The sequence below is a fragment of the Rhinichthys klamathensis genome, unplaced genomic scaffold (genome assembly GCF_029890125.1).
Source record: "Rhinichthys klamathensis goyatoka isolate OS25496 unplaced genomic scaffold, OSU_Roscu_1.1 h1tg000631l_1, whole genome shotgun sequence".
Classification (NCBI taxonomy): domain Eukaryota; kingdom Metazoa; phylum Chordata; class Actinopteri; order Cypriniformes; family Leuciscidae; genus Rhinichthys; species Rhinichthys klamathensis.
This window is the reverse complement of record NW_026607078.1, coordinates 998,585-1,025,064: the sequence shown is the minus strand read 5'-3', so window position 1 is coordinate 1,025,064 and position 26,480 is coordinate 998,585. Positions and strand designations below refer to the sequence as shown.

Genomic DNA, 26,480 nt, shown 5'->3' with positions numbered 1-26,480 from the left:
ATGTCTGTCATTCCAGTGTGCGGAATTACAGGGCGGGAGACATTAATGGGTATCGGTCGTACGGGTAGTTTGGTTGAGGCTGCACTAAATGCGGCCTACTTGTTATCACCGGGTTTGAGATGCTCGCTTGTTAGAATTTAAAAATTTAAAATGTAAAATTCTTAATGACTATTATTTAGGGGGGGGGGGGGGGGGGGGAAACAATTTTACGTTAAGAAATCGTATTTTTCCACATCTATCCAAATGTCCCAAGCTTGTGATGCTATAGTATAGCATATCATTAATTTGTCTTAGATGGATACAAAAATATGTAAAAATTTAGTTGATGGGTTTAGGGCTGTTTTATCAGAGATATCTATCGATTTTAACATGAAAACATATTATAAATAAAGATAGCCTATAATTAAAATGCCACCACAAGACACTCAAGATGATGTTAAAACACTTTCAATATTATTTGCATTATTCATTATTTTGATTAAAACAAAAAAAATATATAAAAATACATATATAATGCATTTATTAATTTTACACTGCACTAAATTACACGTGTTGATAAATAACTTACATCTATATAAATCTCAAACAGCAGGCTTTATGGATGATGTAAAAACACTTTCAATAATATTAAAATGATTAATTCTAGTGATTAGAACTAAAATTTATATGAAAAATAAATAGGTGTAAACATGTGCTAAGACAAATTAATCATAAATAACTTACATCCACATACATTTTTAACATCTTTTTACCATAATTTCTTGTCATGGTGTGGCCTTTCATACAAAAATAAATGCTCACAGACAGGTTAGAAAAATAAATTACTATTGAATTAACATCAGTGATTCATTCCTTTCTTTCAGTTTACTTTTCTCCCTCTCCTTATCATTTGCATGCTCTCTTTCTTTCCTTATTCTGTATGTGAATAAGTGTGTCTTTAAACCAATGCAGCGTAACTTATTGATTGTGACAGCCCACCCTGCATAGTCCATAGGAGTCCAGTGTACACTTGCACTTCTGCTTGCCAAAAACTCCATCTGCCTTGCTCGACCAGTGCCACTGTAGTTCGTATCCGTTATCCATTATGCCTATGCTGCTATCTGGTAAACCATGCCAGCTCTGATGCTGAGAGCTATATTTACAAACAGCTGTTGTTACAGTTAAAATACCTCACTTAGAGAAGGAACACAGGTTGAGGACATATTACATTTCACACAAAATATGTGTATTTTTAGTTAAGGGAGTCAATTTAATGAGATTTATCTTTACAAATCTTTATAATATACACACACAGCTCCATAAGCAGGCAAACATAGACATGAGAAACAGCTATATTTTAATTATTCGTTTCATTAAAAGTGATTTTAGAAATTGAATTTTAGTCAAAAAATTTAAATACATAATTTCAAAAATATTATTAGGACAGTCACATTGTATCTTCCCCTAGTGACAGTTTTCAGTTTAACCATACACATGAGCATATTATCTGAAATACATTATAAAAAAACATTAAAACTAATTTTAGAAACTTTTTTTTTCAAATCTTCATCTCAATGATATTTAATTTTAATATTATTTATATTATAATAATATTTAACAATATTTCTAAACAATATAAATGATACAATATAAATAATATTTCATATAGTTAACTTTCCATGTTATGCATTTTCTCTGCTCTGACACCAGTTAAATGAAAGAGAAGAACAAACATGATCTTTTCTATGGCATTCATAAATCCTCAGAGAGCATGTCACCCTCTCTCTTTCTCGTCTCCCACCTCTTCTCTTCCCCACACGGACGTCCTTCACAAGGGGAATACCAGGAAGCCTGAAAAAGTAGAGTACTTCCAGCCTCCCATTAAGTTACCCCTTTCTAGCTTGAGGTAAGCCTTGTCCCCTCGCTCCATGATCACAAGCCCTGCATTTGTGGCTGCCTCCCGTGTCACATCCTGGTCTCCAGCAAAGGCTGAGATCATCGCCCATCCATTCAACATCAAACTCACCTGTGAATGGAAAACACTGTCAATTCTTTGTATTAATTACTCATGAAATACAGTTGCTATGTGTCTATACACCCTTAAAAATAAAGGTTCCAAAAGGGGGTTTCGGCATCGAAGAACCATTTTGGTTCCTCAAAGTACCTTTCAGTGAGCATTTCTTTAAAAAACAACAACAACAAAATTTCTCAGTGTGGAGAACATTAGAATATAAAGTGAACCCATTCTCACTATAAAGGAATGTAAAGGTCCCATGGAACCATATATGCCTATAAAGAACCTTTATTTAAAGAGTGAACGTACCTGTATGGTTTGTCTGTTGTATGCCTTCACCACATGGAAATTGAAGCTGTACACCCCTCGTCTCGGAGCAAGGAAGATACTGCTTTCTTGGTCAAAATGACTGCCAACGTTCACCAAGATCTGACAAAAACTGACTGATTAAAAAGAGCAAAAATACATAAGTGTATTTTTTTTTATGTGAAAAGATTGCTTACCTGGTCAAAATAGATGATCATGGTGCGGTTGCTCATATCTGTGGGCTCATGGTTGGTTTGGCGTGTGGCAGAAAAGGCCACACGGCCGGTACCTGAACGCACAGACATCCCCAGCGCATTACCTGCTGGTTCTGAGGAGGGTGTTGAGTCACAGACCACCAGGCATTTACCCTCCAGTACTATGGGCTCCGTGTCATTTTGCCCTCTGACCACTAGAGGGCCGACTAGCAGAAGTAGAGCTAGTATTGGCATTGGCAGCCCAGAGCAGGGCAGCATTGTCTTATTATAATTTCCTCGCAATATTTCAGATGAAATTAGGTGCAAATGCTCCCTGCGATTTGGTCAGGTATGTCGTCTGCAGGAAACTGGGGAGAGATAAGTGAAGGATCCTGGAAACACTGAGATGTTATGAGCTATTTTAAAAGTTATCTTTAAATCCTTGGCTCTGTCTTTCACCCTCACTCTTTCTCTCTATTTTGCAGTCACCCTCCTGTCTGTCACAGTTTCCTGATGAAGATCTACTTCTGTGCTATCTTGTTAATTGCCTGCAGGGGATCAAAGACAAGGACACTTAGAGGTTTCTCATCATCCCCAAAAAAGAATCCATCATCATAGCCAACCTGTGAGAAGACAGACAGAGAGAGAGAGAGAGAGAGAGAGAGAGAGAGAGAGAGAGAGAGAGAGAGAGAGAGAGAGAGAGAGAGAGAGAGAGAGAGAAAGAGAGAGAGAGAGAGAAGGAGTCAGAGGAGCTCTGCAAGCCAACAGGTATGCTTGTGTGTATGGGGGAGGAGGAAGAGGAGCAGTGAATGATGAAGATCATGAGGTAACACTTTGGATCTCTTTCAGCTGAGGGGAGTATAGCGTCCAGGAGAGAGTGAGAACAAGAGAGAGAAAAAAGAACAACTCCACTGAGAGACCATCTGTCTTTAACACGCTCTCACTTCCCTCCTGACGTTCCACAACATGCAGGACCTCCTCCCCCCCCCACAGATCTTCTATCCTTCCCTCCTTTGCTTATGCGTATTAGCTGAACCCTATCTCTCTCCTCTGTGTTTTGGCACGCAACGGCAACAATAATATGCAAGTCCTGAAACCAAAGAATGTACATTTTGGAATATTAAGGTATAGTACATCTATATCAGGTCTTAATTGGCACCACTCACCTCATTAACTTACTATTCAAGACATGTTTATAGTCTTTATGAAGCAGTGACATTTACAAAGGTCAACTTTCTTTGCGTCTGGTCTTGAGTGAAACCGCAGTGTTTGTGCACTTTCAATAAGAACTAATTCTGCTCAGTGCAGTGATGTCCTCTTTTACAAGCCAGCAGCTTTATTTTCTTCAGAAAACTTCACTCACCCAATTCCTTTTTAGAGCGTTAATCCAAAATAATAATTACTTCAACATTTTTGCCTTGTTTTCATGTAAAAATATGTAAATATCCTTAAAAAGAACAATTTACTTGAGAAGCAAAAGATGATAAGAATAATAATGTGTAAGATCGGACTTAAATTATTATAATTTTTTTTTGATTTCTTACTTTCTTGGCAAATAGTTTGTATTTGTTAAAGCATAAATCTAATAAAATATACTGAGGTTTGAGGTTTCAAGGCTGTTTAGACATTTGACAGGAAAACAAGTCAGAATACATAAGAAAATGATTTTCTTCGTGTGTGTCAGCTAAACTATCTTTTACTAAAGGCGCCTAAAGGCTGTTTAGATATTTGACAGGAAAACAAGTCAGAATACATAAGAAAATGATTTGTGTGTGTGTGTGTGTGTCTGTGTGCTAAACAATCTTTTACTAAAGCCTCTTTCCTATGGAGTAACACACGATGAAATTAAGTTTTTCATAAGCTCTTGTAATAGGAAAAAAATAGCAAAATCACCTGATTTAGTGGGCTGTTCCTCGGTTTCCCAGGTGTAATGATGCGAGGTGTCAAAGCTTCTGTAGAGAAACACTGAATCTGACAGATCTTCCTACTCATCCTGTCTCTCAAGACCCTCCCCTTCCCACCCACTCCACCAGCTTCACCTCGCTCTCTCTCCCTCTCTCACTTTCTAATAATCCCATCCATGTAATATTCTTTGATGTAAACAGAATGGCCAAACTGGCATTTGTAAATGATAGCCAACAGTCAGCAGAAAACAGGAACCATAACATGACCCATTGTCCCACAAAACATGATTGATCCACTTTTATCATGAACATCAAAGGGCACAAAGGTTAATATAATAAAAGAAAATATGGAATAAAAAAAAAAACAGAATAACTTTCAGATTTCACAAATATACATTGTAATTTTTTTATTTTTTGAAAATGTATCACAACAAATGAAACCAATGAATAAAATAAGAATGTGCGTACATTTTGTTAAATTGTGCGTGCATTTTAAAAACAAAGTATTTCATGGGTGCACTGCTTCAGAAAGCAATGATTAGAATGCCTGAATTTAGTTGTTGATCGGATCATAAGGAAGGACTGCCAACGATGAGGTCAATAATACTAGGAGAAAGCTAAGTTAGCATTACCTTTCATCTCAATGGCAGTTTATCAGCGGGCGCAGGACAACTTGGAAGTACATAATTTAAAACGTGTCATCTTTGCTCATGGGAGCACATAACTTTTTGAGCCAATCATATGATATGAACTGTAAATTACATCTGACAGTGCTGATTGGCTGATGGCACCACAAAATGGACTTAATCACAAACCCACGCTGTATTATGCATGCCAGGACAGTAGATGGCGATGTCACTTTGTAAAGAAAAACGATGTGCTTGACGTCACCGTTTTCACAAATTCGCGTTTTTGTAGTTTACACAGAGACAATAATGGTATTGTTTTCAAAAACTTGCACTGTGAAACAACCCGTTTTCAAAAGTTTGCATTTTCAGGCTCCCAAAACACGTCGTGAAAATGAACGGTCAAAACGTTTAACAAGTTTTCAGTTTTTAGTTTAAAACGGTGTCGTGTAAATGGCCCCTAAAAGTTGTCAGAATACATTACCTAAAATGAGTAATCTAGATTATGTTACTATTAACTACAATTTTCGTCATGTAATTTGTTATCAGTAACAAGTAATCTACCCAGCACTGAACAGCGCATGTGCAAGCGCTTGAAAACAACGTCCACTAGACGAACCGATGAACACGTGCGCTCACGGCCAAAAATATCTAGCCTATATTATACTAGAAGTAAATATTAGAGATTTATATGTTGCTAATTTTGAATAGCTGTCAAATGGAGAAAGATGCACTGGATCTCCGTTCCCCTGAAAATATGAGTGAAAACATATGAAAAACCGCAGTTATAAAAGATTAGACTAGGTTTTTTCAACATCAAGACTTTAATTATAAAAGAAAATGAAAAACTAAAACTTGGAAAAATAAAGTCTACCTTTTCAACCAGACCATGATATATCCATCAAGAAATAAACTCTTTATAAAATAAACAGTTCCCATCTTCACCCAAATTCGAGAGGTAGGCTAAATGCAGTCATATTTTCTTGAGGACGGTGACCCTGCTGTTCAGCTCTGGTTTGTAGAGGCCAAAGCCCAGGCAGACGGGCTGGGTGAAGCTGGTGCTGAAATTGTGCAAGGGGAGCAGGGTGGAAGCCGACCCTACTTCTGAAAAGGTGATGGAGCCAGAATTATAGTCCAGAGCCACTGCCAAATGGTTGCCTGACATTTTTACGGAGAGTTGGGTTTTCTTTCGGTTATGCCAGGCAGCAAGTTTCCTGTCACGCTGCTGTGTCAGGCTCCAGGATATCTGAGCAAGATAACAGAAAATCAACTAACATTGACATTAGATGCTTATAAACAAGTTTAATGTGTATATAATTTGAATTAAGATACATTTTCAGAGAAAAAAAATATCACGATGAATCAAACAACCTATAAATTAAAAAAAAAATTAGATAGCCTAATAATTATTAAAATGTGTTAAAAATAGACATTATTCCATCTGGTTTCTATCCACTGATCATAAATAATGAGATTTTAAAATTGCACACAATTATTATGAATGAACATAAATTCATTTATATTTTAAGAAGGAGATCATCTTGGAGATCTTCATATTTGGGGGTCTGTGGCATCAAAAAGTTAGAAAACCCCTGTATTAGGGTCCTAATACACACAATCTACCTTATTGCAGCCAAAGGCCGTGCCCTCTTTTGCTTTTCTCCCAATGCTGTGGTAAGTCACTGCTATATCCCAGAAACCCTCCACCTCCAGCTCCCAATAATGGGTTCCTGTAGAAAGAATTTGACAGGAGACCACCTGAGACCAGTGGTCGAAGCGGTCTTGATGCTCAGGGACAGGCAAACGTTTTTTCACCCTCATCACTGAGTGTAGGTCTTCAGAGATATTTAGGAGTGGATGGGCTGAGTTTTTGTCCAAGGTTAATGGGCTGCTTACTAAATAACAAAGAGAAACAGGCATTAGAAATGTAGCCACTAGATGGCACTATTGAACAAGGCGAATGAAGCAATAATGCTACTGTAAACTGTTACTTACAACACACTGAAAATATTGAGTATGCTTAGGTTAGCTGGAATTAAATTACTTAAAAAATCATGGGGGCATCATGGACTTGTATGAATGATAATACGCACAGAGATCTCTCTTGAGCTCAATTAGGCAGCGCAGAGTGTCAGCTATAAATTCTCTGTATTTATTTTCCACATTCTCTAATACACGTTTCTTATCCATGCTGGGTTGAGGCGGTGTGAACAGAGGGGAGTTGAGATCTGCCATCATCCTGCAAAGAAAGAAGAAAGTGACTAATACAGTAAAACGTTTAGCCCCGGCTTCACAGACCCAGATTAAAATGCATGTTTGAGCTGTTTTAACTGAAAGCAACTTGCTCTGACATATCTTAAAATATGCCAGTCCCATTGTTTTGTCTCAAGATGCACACCAGTATTTTTTTTCTAATGCATGCATATAAAAGCTATACTTAAATGTCCTAATTGAACTAAGGCCTAATCCTGGCTTAATCTAAACTCTGTTTGTGAAACCAGGCCATACACACACTTGCTCTATTTTATTAAAATTCAAAACTAACATACAACTGCATTCACAAAGCACAAGATATTTCTACGACACACTAAAACAATCACAGTTTATCTAAACACTCACTGTGAATCCTCTGTCTGGTATGCCTGTGAAAAAGTAGGACTATATGAACAATCGCAAAAGTATCTCTCATTTTAGTCTCTTTTATTCTGAATGACATCTGTAAAGTAGAGTGTAGAGTAAGTGATAGAGAGTTATAGAGTAAGTGATATATGATGCCATAACTAAGCCTGTGGATATATTAAAAATGTTAATAAGGCAATAAACGAATTAACTTATCTGTAACAAAGTTTTATAAACAGCCTTACAATGCTCTTATATAATTCTGTCGTTCATGTCTTTCTGTCATCTAATTTTTGATGGCTATGTAAATGCCATTCTCAGGGGCATTTGTTGACCATAAAAGATGATTAACAATAGCTCTATAATGAAATCAAATCTACACAAAAGATGTATTACAAAATACTTTTACTGTATTATTGTATTCATTATTTTAATGTAAAGGAAGTAAAAAAAAATTGTTTTTTTTTTAAAAAATACATGCATTTCATTAGATGAATGATGTGTCTTTTGATGTGTCTTTATTTGAATAGAATGACGATAATACAAACATACAAACATATTATATTGTTCTCAGCGTATGGTAAATGAGGTTTTATGCGCATTTAACCTGGAACCATGTAAACATCAAATAGGTGGAAAAAATTTAAATGGAGAGGACACTTTGGCTCCTAATTTTAGTTGTCCTCTACACATCATCACTGCATCACCTTTATTATGAAGTATGTCCTCATACCCAGATTAACAGGAAGGGGTCTCTCTCGTCCAGCAGGGAGCCGAGGAAGCGGTGGAGGCTCTCAGTTTGGTTTAGATCTTCTCTCACCCTGCTGCAGTCTTCCTGCACCCTGTCCATGGCCTGCTGTCTCTCCTGCTCAGTGATGTTTATTACAGCCGACACTAGTCGTCCCACACGAGTCTGCAGGGCTGAGCCCATCTGTAACACCTGAGAGACATCACTCACAGAGGAGTCCTCCTAAAATAAACACACATAATGCCTTCATTCAGCTATATGAAATCCTGACCTATAATCATTATACTTCAGGTTAGTAATAATTTGTTTATTTGATATAAGACACCAAAGACGCTTGAACTTACAATGATTGACGCACAAGCATTTTGATGTTCTTGAAGCATTATTTCACCTTGCTTTACTTTCTCTTCTGCTTTCTCGAGCAGGCTCTGTAATTTGACCTATAAAATATTACAGAAGGGCTTTTAAAAAAAATTGAACCCTGGTTTAACAGACTCCTTCATTGTCTTTTATCATGTTTCACAATGTTCAATATTTGGGTTGTAGCTTGGGTTATACGAATGAATCCTAAGTATTCAGGTTATGTTTCGCCAGTGGCGGAAACAAGTGTTTTATACATGGAGTGGCCATGGCTAATTCAGGGGGTCCACAGACCATGACAACATTTTTTTTTGCATAACCCAAACCTGGCATCAAAAAAGAATGAATGAATCATACAATTGCTGATTACTTGGACTTCACAATCACGCAACGGCCACTGTAGGTCCATAAGACTGTAAGTGCATATAAGTGTGCCATTTGGGAGAGGGCCCTAATCTCCCCCATTATGGCGCCCCTTTTTATGATTGGTTTGTAGCTAGACAACTGTTTAACACACTGAGGAGTGGTTTGGCTTCTGTGTGACTCGCCCTTACCTTCGGGGTTAAAAACACAATTTGATAGACATCCCACCTCTCCCAGAAGTTCTGGGAGTCTCCTGCATATAAGCTGCTTCAGAAGTCAGAGGGTGCATCCTTCAAAGGCTGCATTCCAAGGTCGATTGCGTCACCGCGGTGCGACGAAGGCTGTCCCAATTCAAAGGATTCTTCAAATACTGCCTCTAAATGCGTCCTTCGTCCGAGGCAATGAAGGATACAACAGATGGATCCTTCGCGGCCTTGTCTACCCAAGAATTCAATGTGCGCCAGTGGCGACGGGATTTTTTTGAGAGAAATTGCCAAATTACACTTTTAAACGTACGTATTGGGTTTCAGCTTACTCAAATATCTAATAATACAAATGTAAAAATAAAAATCTTTAAGCCATTCAAATGTTGACTTATCTTACTAAGATGCGATTATACAGTAGTTTATACTTATGTACAGAAATGGACCATGGTGAACATATGCAGTTTGTGAACCCTGTTTTGTTTGCAGATAGTTTAATATAACTTTCCAAAAAGTCCAGAACAAACATTACTGCCACTCATTAATGACAGCTGTCACAGTTAGGCGACAAGAACAATCCCCCGTAGGCTACTGTCCCATTTAACAACACTCTTCATGGCCTTTGAAGGATGCAGCCTTTGAATTGGGACACAGCTAGTGATGGCGGCTTGCTGAGGCCTGCAAATTATTCACAATATCCCAGAAATCGAGTGAGTGAGAAACCCTGTTTCCTCTTATTAAGATGAGTTTTCGGTGATCCGATCACAATTTCTCAACAAGACACATTACCGTTTACACCTGGCTAAAATGCGTTTCAAATGTGTCTCCTGTGACCACTTTCTGATGGTCGAGACCCTCTTATTTCGTGACACTCTAGCCTACATCACCTTTACTTTCAGCACACAAACAAACAAACCCGAGTCACACAGCTTATATGCAAAAGAATATAATATAATATAATATAATATAATATAATATAATATAATATAATATAATAATGTAGTATTATTCTTTTTATTTGAGTAGGGGATATGAAGTCCTGGAAATTACTTTTTGCAGGGTGGGATGTCTGATTTTACAAAGACAATAAACCAGTGTGCAGAGTAAACAGTCCCAGGACAGTATTACATTTTTTTTTAAATAAAAAGCAATAGATCTAATAACTTACTTTGTATTCCTCCTCCACTTTTCTCACCCCTTTGACCTGGTGTTGAGCATGCCGTCCTTCCAGAATACAGTCTTGGCAGATATACTCCCTATCATCCATGCAGTAATACCGGAATACCTCCCAATGGGTGGGGCACCTGCGGCGGGTTACGTCCATCAATGGCTCCACCAACAGGTGAGTGCTGTAAGCTGGCCGTTGCAGATGTGGCTGCAGATGCTGCTCACACAGAGAGACCTCACATCGCAGGCAGGTCTTCACAGCTGCTTGAACCTCGTCACCCTCGCCTTCCGGACAACAGTCACACACAACCAGCCCCTGCTCCTCCAGGCATTGTGGGCATACAAATCTTCGCTTGCCACTCTGGCTCCATGCCTCTTGTGCGCAGGCCGGGCAAAAGCTGTGGCCGCAGGGAAAGGGTTGAGCTCGACCAAACAGGTCACGACACATGGGGCATGTGTGCTCTTCCTCCATGGAGCCCATTGCAGCTGTAAATTTGTGAACAATTAATTTTAATAATAACTTAATTATGATAATTTACTTATTTTAATAGTGTCCACTTAAATAGAAGCAAGGGAATGATTGGGTGACTCATGAGTCAAATCATGGCACACGGATTTATACAGGCCCATTTGGCACAAACTAATTACCGTAGCTTACTATTTAGTTAATCTGCCTCCTGATCAACTATTTTTAGAAAGCTGTTCTATTTGACTACCAGATAAATGAGGTAATCTCCTATAAATTTCTATTAAAGTCATTAAGATATTACATAAAAGGTTTTTTTTTTTTTTTTTCTATTTTGTCTATGTAAGTTATACGCTGAGACAACGTTAAGTCACTCTTTAGGTTTATTTCTCCAAAAAGTGTAAGCACTGGCACTATCAGACCAATGCAGTTTGTTGAATATCCCAACGATTGGGATGAGATTTGTTTGAAGAGCAATGGAAGAGTGTTCGGAAACTGTTTGAAATCGGTGATTCGTTTTGCAATTCTGTTTGGTTTTGCTGAGGGCAGAAATGGAGAAATGACACTTCACCTTTGATTTATAACAAAGCTGCCCTATTTGACCCTAAAGTTTTCTCTGCAGACAATACCAGATCCAACTGGAATCAAGAGATCAACTTCAGTGGACCTCTGACCTGAATTAGTTGGTTACAATTACATGGTTAGCATTATGATGGATAGCCTATAAAAACTGGGGGGAAAAAATAGACTTACCCTTTGTGTCCTGCAGCCTTTTGTGAAAGCAGGATGTTTTCATACAGAAGCACAGCCAAAATGTACATGTAAGAGCTGGCTTAACCTGCAGTGTCTTCTTAACCAGACTGACTGACCTCTCAACACAGAGAACAGCTAAGCCATCACATGACCTGTTCTTTACAGAAGCAATATGGGGGATTTGTGAGGAAAAGAAATTCAAGCAAATAAATGTCACCTGCGACTGTTTAATCAACACTGATATCTATGTAGAATAAATCAAGATATAGTATAATAAAGTATTCTCTTATAAATTAGCTGTTGTAATACACATAAGTTACTGAAGACACAAACAAGCAATACATTAAAGTGTTAAGAAGTGAATTAATGTGTAGATTGGAAGCATGTGACAGGTATGTCAGAATTTATTTTTTTATCAAAGTCTCTGTATTTTATTATAGAACAGCATGTACATTTGGTGACCTACAGTACTTACTCATTAAAAGTTATTATATAAACAATGATAAATGGACACAGAGCCTTTAAAATTCAGCAGAGTGCTCTGACCAAACCAATCCACTCAGTCATGTGCATTGTGCTCAACCTTTTTAATGGTTGCTTGCAGCTAAATTGTTCTATTACATTTGTCACATAAATATTATTCATGAAGTGAACATATATTTTTGTAACAGGCCTAAAACGTTTTGTTTGTCAAGTTTCTTTTTGTCCTGACAACACAAATATACACACCAAAGCCTGACAAAAGACAAAAACTGACATACATGGTCTTTTTGTTTTGTTTTCAAAAGTTTTTTTTTTTTTTTTTTAAGGCGTTCAATTTAGACACATTTATAAAGAAATATGGGTCAGAGAATGCTTGTATTCAAATATCTTTGTCTTTTGCGAAGCACTCGGGGGTGGAGCTATTTTCATCAGGAAGCTGAGAAACCAGTTTATCAAGTGCAGAAACCTTCTTTTACTGTCTATGGCAGAAACGTATTTAGTACATTCACAAGAACAGACAGAAAATGCTTGAAGATTCATTATTTTTTAATGGATAAAAAGGAAAGACTGTGAACTAAGAAAAGCGGAAATTAAAAGTGAGCAAAAAGGAGAGACAGAAAGAAGACATTGAAGCAAACTTCAAACTGACAGTCTACGACGCACGATGGAGGCAGAGGATCGTCATGAGTCATGACAGTAAAAAAAAGAAAAAAAGGGAGTCATGAGAGTGAGTTTTCCTTGAAAAAAGTTTGACATGAACCCTATATAATATATTTTTAGTGAGTGGATCATCTGACACAAAAGTCTTCAAAATAATATAACAATATAGGCTATGCATAATTATTGTGACTGAAAACCTAGTGTGTATGTGATTTTGTATTTGCTCCAATAGAGTGCTGGAAATTTATATGATTTGATCTTTCATTATTCATATTCAAAACAAAGCCAGGAAACTTTGCGTGAGATTGTATTCTGCAAAATCTACAAACTTATTTATTTGCATAATGTCTATAATGATCATGGTTCACATTGTAAAGTGCCATAGATTTGTGAACTAAAAACATTCTTCTTGTAAACATAATACTAAATCTTGTCTGTTTTATTCAATTCCATTCCATTTTGTTGTCCTGATGTATCTGTATCTGCTTTAAATTATTAAATAACTGCTATGAATAACCTTGAGTGAGTGAATGTGTTTATTCGTGCACATATGTCGGGTAAAGAGGTTGATTAGCCAGAACAGTAAGCCAGACTAATACAGATGCACACAAGAACAAACAGAAAATAATTCTCAAGCCCTTTACTTTTAAGTATTTTATAGCATATGATATTTTACATATATCACATGTTAAGGTGATTCTATTAACTGCATTAAATGTAACTGAATAAAACAAAACGTTTTTTAAAAAGAGTTTAATAAAGGAATTTCATTAATTAAAAGTCACAATTTAATATGATGTGTGCCTTAGACAAGGTTTATATCTATAACAAATTTTTTTTTCTTGAGCATTTTGACAGTCTAAAGCTTTTATAATCACAAATGTATTTTTTCTCACTGTTTCCTTCTAACAGAACTTGAAATTTGAAAATGTTTAGCCAGGCTGCATTCCTTGATTAAGAAATAAAGTAAAACTGACAGTTCTTAAACACATCTCACTTGAGAGAAAAGGCTAAAGAAATTATTATTTGGTGTCTTTTTATTACTTCAAGGGTCATTTAGGTTTCAGTTACAAAAAAAAACTTTATATAGTAACATTTAGAAAAGATGTGGCAACAAAGTTTGTAACTCCATTCCTTGTCTTTTCTATCTCAGTTTTTGAAAAATTGATACACCAGAACATCAAGTTAACCAGTCCAGAGACGCATTTAAAACATGCACAGGAAAAACATAAAATATTTGAGATCATTACTCGAATGTACATCACAGTGAGAGATGGCTAAAAAAAAAAAATGCGAGAAAGGAAAAGAAATATAAAGGCAGAAGACAGCCAGATCTATTTTGAGCATTCACACTAACAGCCTGCAACACATGATGGAGGTAAAAGAGGGCTCTGATGGTAAGTTTCTTTTCTTTAAATACATTATTTATTTACTTTTTACTGTGGATGGTCTGTCACAAAATCATGAAAACATATGTAACCCAGTTCAGTCACTACAGCTTGATAATATTAGACATATATTGAGTTATGTTTGGGTAAATAAAAGTAAAAGACAATAGGTATTATCAGATATAATATGTATTATATGCATTTATATGTATATATATTCTTGGATACGAATTCCTTATTTCCAATTTCAAAGTACCGGTAGGTTTCATTTGGTTGAAACTTGTAAGGATAAATATTATTTAATGATCAAAGTGCACAATATTTATGTATGGGCTATGTAAAGATGTATCACGATAATGAAGGAATGTTATCAGTTGCTTACATCCAAGTAACCACAGAAATGCTGTTTGGTTAGAACAACCTGTCTTATAAAAAGCATCTGTGACTGATGAAAACAGCAACAGCAGAGTGAACAGATTCCACTGCAAACTATATTTCAGAACTGCATTTAAAGGTGTAATTATGGACATTTTAGAATAAATAGCCTGTTACAAAAAGTTACCAGCTGACAGACTTTTAAAGTCTATTATTTATATATGAACTGAAAGTGAAAATGACATCTTCATATTTTCTTTTGCAGGCTTCCAGAGATAAAAGTCATCATAATAGGTAGTAAATTAGAATACAAATGCAGTGCTGCTAATACCATCCTTGGTCAGAAAGACTGGAAAGTGGGCAAAGAAATAGTCGAGAGTGAGATGAAAAAGGGGACGGTTCAGAGGTCTGTTACTTTGATACTGACACCAGGATGGTGGAAGAGCGTCAGTCAGGCAGAGATTACAAAGTTTATAATAACAAATCAAATTTCTATGGTCAGTTGAAACTAAAAACACTCTTTGAACTCGTTTTTTACATGATTAAATGACAAATTATCACAATCTTTTTGGATTAACTTTTTTTTTTTTTTTTTTTACATCTTTTTAAATCAAAAATAAAAATAAAAACAAACCAATATTGTATATATTAAAGAATTTATTTTCTTCCAGATGCCCAAGTCGGTTGTGATTACTGCTTACAGCGCTTGTCGGAAGCTAAACGCCCATTACCATAACTGAATTTCAGCTCAGGAGGCTTCCTCAGTCCTCAGCAATTGTACAGTTTGTACAATATTGTAACAGGACAGCAATTGTAAAGACAGTATCGATGGCATCGATCTTTTCAATTCGAGCGCGAGTCCGATTATGAAACATTGGAGGAACTAGTTATTCAAATCGAACCTCCATCGCAAGGACGACTTGAGCAGGATGTTTCTCAGTGATACACTACTCAGTTTGAGGTACATTATGAGATGTTGCAGCTGTCATTCCTCACCATCAGCATTATAAGTGTATGTCCATCAACAAACCGATGTGTATATTTCTAATTTATTGCTCTGCACATGCGGGAAACTTTATTAACTGTATCAATAATAGTGCATACATTAGCCGAGCACTAACGTGAATGAATGTTGTTACATTGAAGTTTGTAAAACATATCTTGCTCCATCCTTCATCATTACTCAAAGTAGTAAGAACAACATACAATCTGCATTAGACACCATTTTAGGTAATAGTGGCCCACAGCTGATTAGCATTAACTATTTCTGTATGACAGTGAAACGTGAGTAAGCAGGTTAGCCGGAGACATGCACAATATAAAACACAAAACTACATTATTTGAACACACGGTAGAAAATATATACATCAATAATTAATCATACTTAAAAGTTGTGATTCTGAGAAGCATTGTAAATTATCTTGTGACGTGTAGTCGTAACTCATTGGGATTTGAATTTCTAACGACTCGTTATAGTCAATTCAGAGTGACAATAACTTTATTTATTGTGCATTTTTTACTTTACAACTTTGCAGACTGTTAACATTCACAGACATATTGTACACTGCATGAAAGGGAATATTCGAAAAACCATAATAGGGGCACTTTAATAAAAGCATGGCATTTCTCACATTTGTCAGTCAGTCACTCACATTTGGACAAATTGATTTGCATTGATTTACATAAAAATCAAGAATGCAAGGTCAACATTGTAAGTGTCTTATAGAACGTATGAGATAATAAAAGCATTAAATAAATAAACGAATAAATAAATAGGCTTTGTTTTTTACTAAATACTCAGTGACTTTCAAGGGTGTACAAGGTTTCCCTTCATTTGCTTCTCTGTCAATCCACATTGGATATTCAAATTTGAATTGTCTTTTTTTTAAAGGCTTGCTTTTTAAATTGTAATATGCTGATTTGTTGAAAACAGTGTAGGCCTACAATTTTGTAAAAATGTTTCCAGGATTATTTGATAAAAGTCCAAAAAGAACAGCATTTATCTGAAATAGAAATCTTTTGTAACATCATAAATGCTCTTAACAAAATGGATTTACACAAACTGAGAAAGACAAAAAGTGTTGTGCCCTGCAGCCCTGCTCTCTAGGTTTCATGTTACTCATGGACTACAACCACTGTCCAACTCATCAAGCACATAAATTCACACCATTGTGGTAGTTGTAGTCCTTTTTAGCAACTTGTTAGCAACGTAGCTACTCAGTGTCCCAGTAAACTGAACAGTTGTATTCTTACACAGTAACTCTATAACAATAGTAATAACTCCAATATTATGGCTAACACATGTAAAATTCAACGCGAACAACACCGGGACCTACACCATTCTCATTTAGCCTAAAATGCATTTTTTCCATAGTAGCCTAAGAATTATTAGCAGATTACATCATCTAAAAAAGACAATTGTGTCACAGACCTCAAGCAAACGTAAAGGCCTCACACTTTAGGCAGTTAAAAACCAAACATGATTCGTAATGGCTGGTTAATTACTCTGCGGAGACAGTGTCCGGATTGGACCGACAGACTCACAGACAGACATCCGTCTATGCCGCAGCGCTAGTGTGCTCAACAAAGGCTCAGGCCGGGGAGAGGGCCATTTTTACCAAATACAAAGGAAGCAGAGCAGCGAGGGAGGGGAGGACTGTGGGAATGACAGGAATAGCGAAATATCACTTTACAAAATCGCAATGTGCCATCAAACCAAACACTGAACAATGGGTGAGAAGTGACCAGTCACGACTACAACAATATACAGTGTAACGACAGTACAGCAAATAAATAATTTAGATGTCGAACTGCCTGCTGTCAAAGCCGACTGCGCATCACGGTGGCAAAATGCCGGAACAGCAATGATGATATTACGACCCAGACACTGTACGACGTAATCTACCCTAATTTCACAAACAGCCGAGAAAGATTATCGCCTGCTGGTAAGTGTTTATACCATTTACAATCCGTAGGCTCCAAATGTCAGTTACGTCAAAGTATTTCATGTAGTCATAAGAAATATGAATCATAATTGGTTATGATCATAGAGCGCGCCGGAGGACGCAACAGGTCGCGCGTACAGTAGAGCTGTAGTTCCCGCGTGCATTTTGCTGACGTAATTATGACATTTGTACAAGAATTTTACGAGGTGTATTATAGCATAAATTGAAATGCTAGCTAAACACTTTATTGTGTTTTGGCATTAATATTATTTTAATAATAACGTCTTGAGTTTAAATTACATAATAATATAATTGTAATATGTAAGGAATATGTGGTTAACCAAATGCTGTGAAAGCCAAATGATAAAAAAAAACCATGCACATGAAATACATCATACTGTTGAGGAGGACAAGGATGTATTATAGTTTTCTAAAATAAATACCATGACATTGGATTATGCTACTGAAATCGACTCACCTGAAAACATGACACGTCCGTAGCTATTATAGACAATCAGAATTTAGATATTGTTTCAAATTCTATTATTTGGCTTAAATTTTAATAATACAGTAATGCCGTTGAAATGAGAATCTCTGCAGGTCCTTTTAAGTTCTAATGAACTTAATGCAGGCCTGTTGAATGCATTACATTAAGGAGCTAAAGTTTACAGTCATGTTTGAGATTAATTTAAAAAGGCAATGAGAATATGACATTATAAAACAATATAGCCTAACACTTTATGTTAACTATGAATACATTTGGTCCTCTGCCACTTTTTGGCAACAAGTTACAAGACATTTTTTTTTTTCAAAATGTCATACATTATACTGTACCTCAGCCTTACATGCTCTTGGTGTCTAATTATTAAATACTCAATACTGAGACTTAAAAAAAGGTTTAGGGGAACGCCTTAAAACTTGGGGGTGTAAGAGAAAGGAGGGGTATATGCATGAGTAGGTGGTGTTCTGCGTTATTTGAATGCAAATGCAGAGAGAACAAGCCGAGACTGTGTTTGAGAGAGAAACAGGGAAAAGGAGGTGGAGAGTTGTCTTTGGATTTTAGTTAGACACTGAATAGACACAGATTTAGTTTGCCAAGTGCTTAGTTCACTTTTGAGACGTTGCTTGCTCATGTATGCACTTGGCCTTCCGCCTTGTAGCTCTCTATATAAATGAAACATGGATTTTTGATTGTTTCTCAGTACTAATGCAGTGAGACTTACTGTAATTTAGTTTAAAGAGAAAGATTTTCAGTCTGATTCAACCCATGGGCCATTTAGCCATTGACTTTCCCCTGCATCATGTCACGCCGGAAACAGAAAAGACCTCAGCACTTTTTCAGCCCTATCCACAACACTTCGTGGCTACTTCAACATGGTGAGAAATGTTTTACCGTTTAGTAAGAGAAGCTCCATTGTTTCTGCCAGCGAGCCATCTTGCAAATGCCATTCGAGATATTTGCTGTGACATTAATGGATTCATACGTTTAAAATATCTGATCTAGTTTTAAGAAAAGTAAAATGAAGCAGAGTAAAAATAAAAGGAAATTTCAGTAATATTTACATATAAATAGATCCCAACAGCTTCCGTTGAATATCCAATTAGTACTTTTCATCTTTTTCTGACCCAAGCTAAGAATTTAGACCACCCACGATATTGTATGTATAGCTAATGAGAATGAGAAGACCAAATAGCAAAGCAAACCTAAAGGGAACAGAGATGTGTAATATGCTGAACTGGGTTTTGAAAAGGGAATTAGAAAAAGGTTGTGGAAAAAGGTGGACAACATTGAAAAAGAAGGAGCCACTTGAGCGGGAATGGCATGAGACTTAATTGTCTCTGTGAGGCTTTGTGGTCATGCAGTCAGGCATTAACTGCCAGGAAGTACGTGCATAAGAGTGTGTTGATCTGTGACTTAAATTCTAGAGTTCTTTAAGTACAGGAAACTCTTTGTGCATCTCTCCCTAGTATGAGTGTGTATGTATCTCTATTAAATTTTGTATTCATGCTATTATGTCCTCTATAAATTCACATTGGTGTCTGGATATGGCTCCAATGCTAAAGGTCACTTATTTTAAGCAATCTAGCTGTTTTTAGTGGTTGACTGTGGCACTAAGGCTCACTGACCTTTCAGGCTTTGCTGGGTTAGGAGAGAAGAATTTAAAAATATATATATATGGGATGTAATGAAATATATTCACTTACACAATTTAGAGGGTGGGTCAGTGAAGAGGTTTGGGAATTTTGTGGCGAGGTTCATTGTCCATGTTCATTGTTGCTGTGGAAACAAAGTTGGCTGTTAGTTGGCTGTTGTAAGCTGGTCAAGGGATGAGATTTCAGATCAGAGGGAGTGAGGGGATAGAGAGAGAGGAGAAGACAGCCATGTGCAAGACTGACTTAAAAAAGAGGTTAAAATAAAAAGTACAAATTGTGTTCTTCATGCTTTATGAGATATGATAACAGATACATTTTTTAATATTACAAGTTAAATGTTAAAAAAAGATTTATGATAACGGGAGTTCAAGTGGCACAGTAGGTGCCATTGATGGGAGCCTTGTTTAGAACAGCAATACTACACTTTGGTTGGCATTTAATAGAAATACAGTGTTCCAGGTCAGCCAGAGGTATCCTCTTCTGTAAGCCTCCCCATATGCTATGTTTCCTTGGTGATGCTTGTGTAAGCAGTGAGTAAAAACAATTTGGAAGCAATCAAGGCGACAACAAACTAAATAAAAGGAAAAGAAGTAAAGATTCGAAATTGGGTTATGAGGTTCATAAGGCTAAAAACATTTGGGTTTGTCAGTTCACAAGTGCAATAACAACAATAATGTGCCAGACAACAAACAATAAACATGTAAGAACCTAGTGAGAATAAAATTAATTAAATTACAAAACTAATTGTATAATATTAATATATAACTGGTTAGTATCAGTTTCCTGACCTGTTACCGTTTTTATTCTAACTTTTTATTGGACTTGGATTTTAAACATTAGACTAGACTAGTATCTGTATGGCATAAATTGTTGCATAAATAGTTTCTCTCTGATTTCTTAGAGGAGCAGTTGGCAGTGAAGTCCCTCACCTCTACTCTTGCAAAGAACTCTTCCTGCTCTTCCTCATACTCTACAATTCAAAGCTGCCAATCTACCTTAAACCCAAGTCCACCGGTTGAAAGGCTCACAACACCTTCTCTGACCAGACCAAGCCATCGTATCTTTCACCTTCCCTGCCAGCCCATTCAATTTCCTTTAAACCTAACAGAGTCTCACCTTTCCCAAATTCCTGACACACCATCCCATTCTACTAATCAACCTATCACTACTACTGCACCAACCGTGCTCTCTACCCATCACTCACCCATGGCTTCTCCAAAGTTAGGCGTGTCAGCAACCACAACCTCTTCATCCTCCTCCATTGCTGCTTCTCTTTGTGTGCCTCCACATCCTGGAAGCCCCAATTCTGTGCCTCAGGGTCCCCCAAGTCCAGTTACACCCTCTTCCAGCCCAAGCTCAGTTCCTTCAGCCCCAGCATGTGCACCCGTCAGTATTGCTTTCATCTTGGAGGAGCTACGTGTGCTGCAGCAGAGGCAAATCCATCAAATGCAGATGACTGAGGAAATCTGTAGGCAAGTACTGAGGCTGGGAGGAGGATCTTGTGAAGTGGATTCAAAGCCATTTATACTTCCATCTCTGCCACAGCTTTGTTTAAAAGGTTCTGATAACAACCCCAGACCCTCCCGACCAAAGTCATCACCTCCCCCTACCTCTGTGGCTCCTCTTTTGGCCTGTTTCTCATCCCTGCTTCCACCTCAGACCACCTCCAAGTCCTCCAAACATGCCCACCCTCTCTTGAATGTCTTACGCCCCCATAAGGCACAGTATGATAGTGGGGTAGTTACTCCAGCAAATTTCACCAATCATACAAGTGCTGCCACATCCTCATCAATGCCCACACCTGCTGCCTCAAACTATCCACTCACACTTTCCCTGGGCATATCATCACAAAAATCATCCAACACCACAGCAGCCAGTGGAAACAGTAGTCTTACCTTCCCGAACCAATCTCTATCAACGGCTGCTGTCCCTACTGGCCCCTCACAGGGTCCAAAACTCTCTGCTCAAGGAGGTACGCCTGTCTTATCATCGGGGCGTATGCATCATGCATGCCGATTTTGTCGGAAACTCTTCAGCAGCGATTCATCCCTGCAAATACACTTGCGTTCACACACAGGGGAGCGTCCTTACCAGTGCCCTGTATGTTTCAGTCGATTCACCACACGAGGGAACCTCAAGGTCCACTTCTTGCGCCATCGTGAGCAAAACCCTGAACTTTCTTTTTCATTGTTTCCCTGTTCACTTTTTGCATCTGTTACTGGGGGATCAATGGGAGGATCAGCACAAACTCAAACTGTCACCTCCAACAATACAAATGCTATTCAGAAGCTTCAGATCCAGCAAGAGGATGATCTGTGTGGTGACAGTCTTGAGGGCACTACTGCCTCAACACGCGCCACAACCTCATCTCTGCCTCCTAGTATTGATTTGGCTCTGCTGACCACTGCACACTCTCTCCTTCAGCTCAACCGTGCTGCTGCTGCTGCGGCTGCTGCAGCCTCTACATCCGCTACCTCCTCAATAACATCCTCATCAACATCCTCTCTGGCCTCCACCCTTCTTTCAGCTCCTGCCTCATCCACCTCCTCCATTGCTGGGGTATATAAAGGAGTGAAACAACAGCGCTTTGATGAGAACACCCCACCTATACCTACTCTGCTGCCCCATTCTGCTTACTCACAGCTTGCCAACTTACCCAAAATCTTCTTCCCAGCATCTTCCACTCACCATCTTCCAGGTCATGGGTTTCTCAGGCAGACAACTCCAGCCGGATCATTTCTGCCATCCCCGCAACAACATATCACATCCCCATTCACAGCTTCATCCACGGCCCCTTCCATCTCGACTTCAACCTCGGACACATCAAAGCTGCAGAGACTGGTGGAAAAGTTAGAGAAAGAACCACACAGTCAGTCACACTGGGTTTCATCCATTGGGGAGACTTCTACCAGCAGCCATAGTGTAGCAGGTGCATTAAGCTATAGCAGCAGTGGCTTAATGAGCACAAGCACATTCAGTACAAATGTGGTCACCTCACTTCCATCATCTACAATCCAAATACCATCATCCCTCTTCAGCAAGGAGTCACCTTACCTGGGACTTATGAACTCTGCTGGGACATTTGCCCCAAATCAGTGTAGTGTGTGCCTGCGGGTGTTAAGCTGCCCAAGAGCGTTGCGTTTGCACCAGGCTACTCATTTAGGTGAGCGACCCTTCCCCTGCAAGCTATGTGGTCGTTCCTTCTCAACTAAAGGAAGCCTGCGAGCACACCTTGCCACCCATCGAGCCCGCCCACCAAACAGTCGTGCCCAAAATTCTTGTCCCTTATGCCAACGGAAGTTCACCAATGCCCTTGTGCTGCAACATCATATCCGCATGCATTTAGGAGGACAGCTACCACCAGAGAACATGCCTGATACTTCAACAGATTGTGATACTTTGTCCCATCCCCAGTCTATTGAGCTCTCTGCTTCAGAGATAAGCCCTAGCACTATGGATGTTCAGTTATTACATGCTGATCTACAAACAGTATCAGATTCTAGACATACTGAATCCCTTGCTAACAGTACAGGTCCCACAGTATGTCCCGCAACCTCCAGCTTACCTGCTTCACTTAGCTCAGGTCGTATACCACCTTTCGACCTAAGCCCTGACCCCTCCCTGAATCCAACCCCCCATTCACCTCCAACATTCAGACCTGATCCCCCTGAGCTCTCTCTCAGTATACCTTCTCCAGTAGAATCTACAGCCTCCCTTGTCCCTCCTGCCACTCAGTCAGCATCAGCAACAACTGGTCCTTCTGCCACTAATGAACTATCTTTTGAACTTTCCAGCAACACTGCCTCCTTGGAAGACAAAATTATTTCATGCTCCTCTGCTCTAATGAAAGCCAGTCCACAAAGAGATGACTGTGAACTCAGTGAAAATACATCTCTCTCACCCATTTCTTGCTCTGGATCCAGATCAAATCTAGAGGATTTCCTTGGTATACAAGCTCATAATGCATCCAGGGATCCTCGGCCACATCCAACATCAACACCACCTTCTGTTCTTGCGCTGAGATCTGATAGTGTGTCTACTTATACAGTACGCCTAGATGAGCCTGACCAAAGCCTTGTCCAAATATCCAAATCAATCCACCAAGAGTTCCCTAAGGAAGAAAAGACGGAAGATATACATAAAACACCAAAGAATGGTCAAAGGACAACTCCAGATTTGAGTATTAATGCTGATGTGGGGTCAGACACTGTAGACAAGACAAGTGAGGACGCAGCTGAGACTGAGAGGCCTGACAACATACATGTGCAGAAGAAGGAAACTCACTCTAGTTCAACCTCAAAGGATAAAGTGGACCTTAAAGATACAACAGGAACTGAAATGGACAAAACAGAATCAACTGGATGCATATCACTGACTCCCAGTCTTCCACCTCCCATGCCAGAGAAAAAAATCTACCATTGTTCCGAATGTGGAAAAGAGTATGCAAGTCGCAGTGGACTCAAGGTGAGTGGCCTTTTGAATTCATTAAAGGAGAACTCCTGCGCAAAATGAACCTTTGGTCTAATTACACATTGTTACCTAGTCAACCGTTATCTGAGATTTGTTTTCATGATTATCGAATGTAAATAGTTTTATCTCTAAAAACAGTTTAGCCTATAAAGCTAGTATAACACTAGTATATTGGGCATAGTGTAATGACAAATAAAAATCGCTTGTTAATACCACTAACAAGGCTCAAAATAGCCCCACACTAGCACGGTAGCATAATGAGGGTCCCTACCTTCAAACCGAAGCATTGAGAACTTTGTCAGTGTCCAGACAGTTTAATAAGAAGATATTTTAAACATACAGTCAACTTCGCGTATACAGGCAGAAGCCATCTTTGAAATACAGCCTTTACCAGTCGATCTACGAACGCTGATCCAAGCCTGCTGTTCGCGCTCACCTTATCACAACTTATAGCTCGTTCACATTCTCACCAGCGCACTTGGATCGGCGTTCGTAGATCAACTGGTAAAGGCTGTATTTCAAAAATGGCTTCTGCCTGTACACGCGAAGTTGACTGCATGTTTAAAATATCTTCTTATTAAACTGTCTGTACACTTACAAAGTTCTCAATGCTTCGGTTTGAAGGTAGGGACCCTCATTATGCTACCGTGTTAGTGTGGGTCTATTTTCAGCCTTGTTAGTGGTATTAACAAGCGATTTTTATTTGTCATTACACTATGCCCAATATACTAGCGTTATACTAGCTTTATAGGCTAAACTGTTTTTAGAGATAAAACTATTTACATTCGATAATCATGAAAACAAATCTCAGATAACGGTTGACTAGGTAACAATGTGTAATTAGACCAAAGGTTCATTTTGCGCCGGAGTTCTCCTTTAAGCTAAACAATTAGTGTCATTCAAGGTGAATATACAGTTTAACATGGTACAATGTCTTGTTGCAATTTGAGAGATACATGAAAATAAAATACCATCTCTTACTATAACTTCTAGGGACATATGAAGCACCATGGAGGAGTTGTCAAGGCACCTCGAACTCCAGCAAGGACCAAGGGCCCAGAGAGAGTGTTGCATCATGAGCGGTCACAAACTCACCACCTTGCAACCTTCCTGCCACCAGGGCATCAATGAGTTTCTTAAGCCAAGCCCTCCAAAAACATCAGCAAGCACCAGAGACCTCTCCACCAATCGCTGTTAAAGAAAACAGAGACAAAGTGTTGAGATCAGTCTAATAGCTGACAAGAAAAAGGAATTATAAAGGATACTTATGATTGTTGACTGTTCACCCAAAAAAAAAACAGCACATAATGCTACACATGTACACACAGTAATCACATAGAGGGTCCTAACTTGGTTTAAAAAAATGTTCCTGATCTTTCATATTAAAATACCTGCATTGTGTATTTTAATATATATAATGTCTAAATATATCTTATAGTACTTCCTTGAATATTATGTGATGTTCTTTTTGATGAATGTTAATTATTTTGTCTGTGCAAGGTTTTCATGGTGGTTTTGTTTACTCTTCCAAAGTTAAGATCTGAAGGTAGCTAAGGATTTAAACAATAGCTTTGGGTGAGAAACAGAGCAAAATTTATAAAGCCAATGATGAAAATAGACTAGTTCCTCTCTAAAAGTTCTTGTATTGATGTACTATTTCTTTATTAGGGAGTGCATTTCAAATTAAGAAGTATAAAATTCACTAAATACAGATTCTGAGAAAGTCTTTGTTTGGTCAAAGATCTTGTTAGACTATGTCGATACCTTGTTCCATTATGTTTTGGAGGGCAGTCATGCACAAAGTGGACAATTTTATCAACATTTGGCCAAAAATTCGAGCTCGTCAATTTTCTTAATAAGCTCAAATGTTTAAAAAGATATCCTTCTCAAAATGCTTAGCACAGACAGAACAGCTGGAGCCCAGAGGAAATGCATGTACAATTGTTTTCCTAGATCCAACCAGTGCTTTTGACAAGCTGATATTTAATACACTTCATAAAATTTACATTAAGCAAATTCACATGAAATATTGTTGACTTGTACTTAAACATTCTTTACTTGTACTAAATCATCAGGATTTTGGTTTTAAAAGTTGAAAAGCACCAAAACACCAAACTGTAAATATGACCTGGCAACCTATGTCCATTGTATCCATGTTTGTCCTGTCCAGCTGTACAGTACTAGAAAGTATACTGCTCTTAACACCAACTAGATTAAAGAGTCGGGAAAGATTGTTTAACATGCCTGTATGTTAGTCAGTGTAAACTCTTGTTACTTTAATATTGTCAGTGTAGTTATTGAAA

At 38.1% G+C, this 26,480-nt stretch overlaps 3 protein-coding genes across 4 annotated transcripts; 1 reads left to right on the top strand and 2 right to left on the bottom strand.

Annotated features, from left to right (window-relative positions):
* Positions 1-1,596: 1,596 nt before the first annotated feature.
* cbln12 (cerebellin 12) lies at positions 1,597-4,494 on the bottom strand. The gene is made up of 4 exons (XM_056241160.1): positions 4,387-4,494; positions 2,497-3,116; positions 2,303-2,422; positions 1,597-2,005 (listed from the first exon to the last, which is right to left on the bottom strand). Exons 2-4 carry the CDS (start codon positions 2,770-2,772, stop codon positions 1,808-1,810), a joined length of 594 nt encoding a protein of 197 aa, XP_056097135.1. The 5' UTR covers positions 2,773-3,116; positions 4,387-4,494; the 3' UTR covers positions 1,597-1,807.
* Positions 4,495-5,721: 1,227 nt separating this feature from the next.
* On the bottom strand, positions 5,722-11,972 carry trim110 (tripartite motif containing 110). The gene is made up of 8 exons (XM_056241167.1): positions 11,703-11,972; positions 10,485-10,969; positions 8,735-8,830; positions 8,376-8,612; positions 7,643-7,665; positions 7,117-7,262; positions 6,647-6,918; positions 5,722-6,269 (listed from the first exon to the last, which is right to left on the bottom strand). The coding sequence occupies exons 1-8, from the start codon at positions 11,743-11,745 to the stop codon at positions 5,997-5,999; spliced, it is 1,575 nt and encodes a 524-aa protein (XP_056097142.1). The 5' UTR covers positions 11,746-11,972; the 3' UTR covers positions 5,722-5,996.
* A 5,433-nt stretch (positions 11,973-17,405) lies between these two features.
* Positions 17,406-25,463, top strand: sall2 (spalt-like transcription factor 2). 2 transcript variants are annotated; one of them, XM_056241126.1, is made up of 3 exons: positions 17,406-17,553; positions 20,609-24,171; positions 25,171-25,462. In XM_056241126.1, exons 2-3 carry the CDS (start codon positions 20,914-20,916, stop codon positions 25,306-25,308), a joined length of 3,396 nt encoding a protein of 1,131 aa, XP_056097101.1. In that variant the 5' UTR covers positions 17,406-17,553; positions 20,609-20,913; the 3' UTR covers positions 25,309-25,462. The 2 variants fall into 2 exon arrangements, with proteins under 2 accessions (XP_056097101.1, XP_056097100.1); XM_056241125.1 differs by lacking the exon at positions 17,406-17,553 and adding an exon at positions 18,447-18,930 and having other exon boundaries at positions 25,171-25,463.
* Positions 25,464-26,480: the final 1,017 nt, after the last annotated feature.

What these genes read in the sequence shown, in the direction of transcription:
- cbln12 (XM_056241160.1), bottom strand. Translation starts at nt 2,772, where the DNA reads ATGCTGCCCTGCTCTGGGCTGCCAATGCCAATACTAGCTCTACTTCTG. An exon ending in TGATCATCTATTTTGACCAG is followed by an intron (nt 2,423 to 2,496) that starts GTAAGCAATCTT and finishes AGTTTTTGTCAG; the next exon opens with ATCTTGGTGAACGTTGGCAG. An exon ending in ACAACAGACAAACCATACAG is followed by an intron (nt 2,006 to 2,302) that starts GTACGTTCACTC and finishes TTCCATTCACAG; the next exon opens with GTGAGTTTGATGTTGAATGG.
- trim110 (XM_056241167.1), bottom strand. Translation starts at nt 11,745, where the DNA reads ATGAAAACATCCTGCTTTCACAAAAGGCTGCAGGACACAAAGG. An exon ending in ACCCCTTCCTGTTAATCTGG is followed by an intron (nt 7,666 to 8,375) that starts GTATGAGGACAT and finishes ACTTTTTCACAG; the next exon opens with GCATACCAGACAGAGGATTC. An exon ending in TACCAGACAGAGGATTCACA is followed by an intron (nt 7,263 to 7,642) that starts GTGAGTGTTTAG and finishes CTTTCTTTGCAG; the next exon opens with GATGATGGCAGATCTCAACT.
- sall2 (XM_056241125.1), top strand. Translation starts at nt 18,855, where the DNA reads ATGTCACGCCGGAAACAGAAAAGACCTCAGCACTTTTTCAGCCCTATC. An exon ending in TTCGTGGCTACTTCAACATG is followed by an intron (nt 18,931 to 20,608) that starts GTGAGAAATGTT and finishes CTGATTTCTTAG; the next exon opens with AGGAGCAGTTGGCAGTGAAG. An exon ending in CAAGTCGCAGTGGACTCAAG is followed by an intron (nt 24,172 to 25,170) that starts GTGAGTGGCCTT and finishes TATAACTTCTAG; the next exon opens with GGACATATGAAGCACCATGG.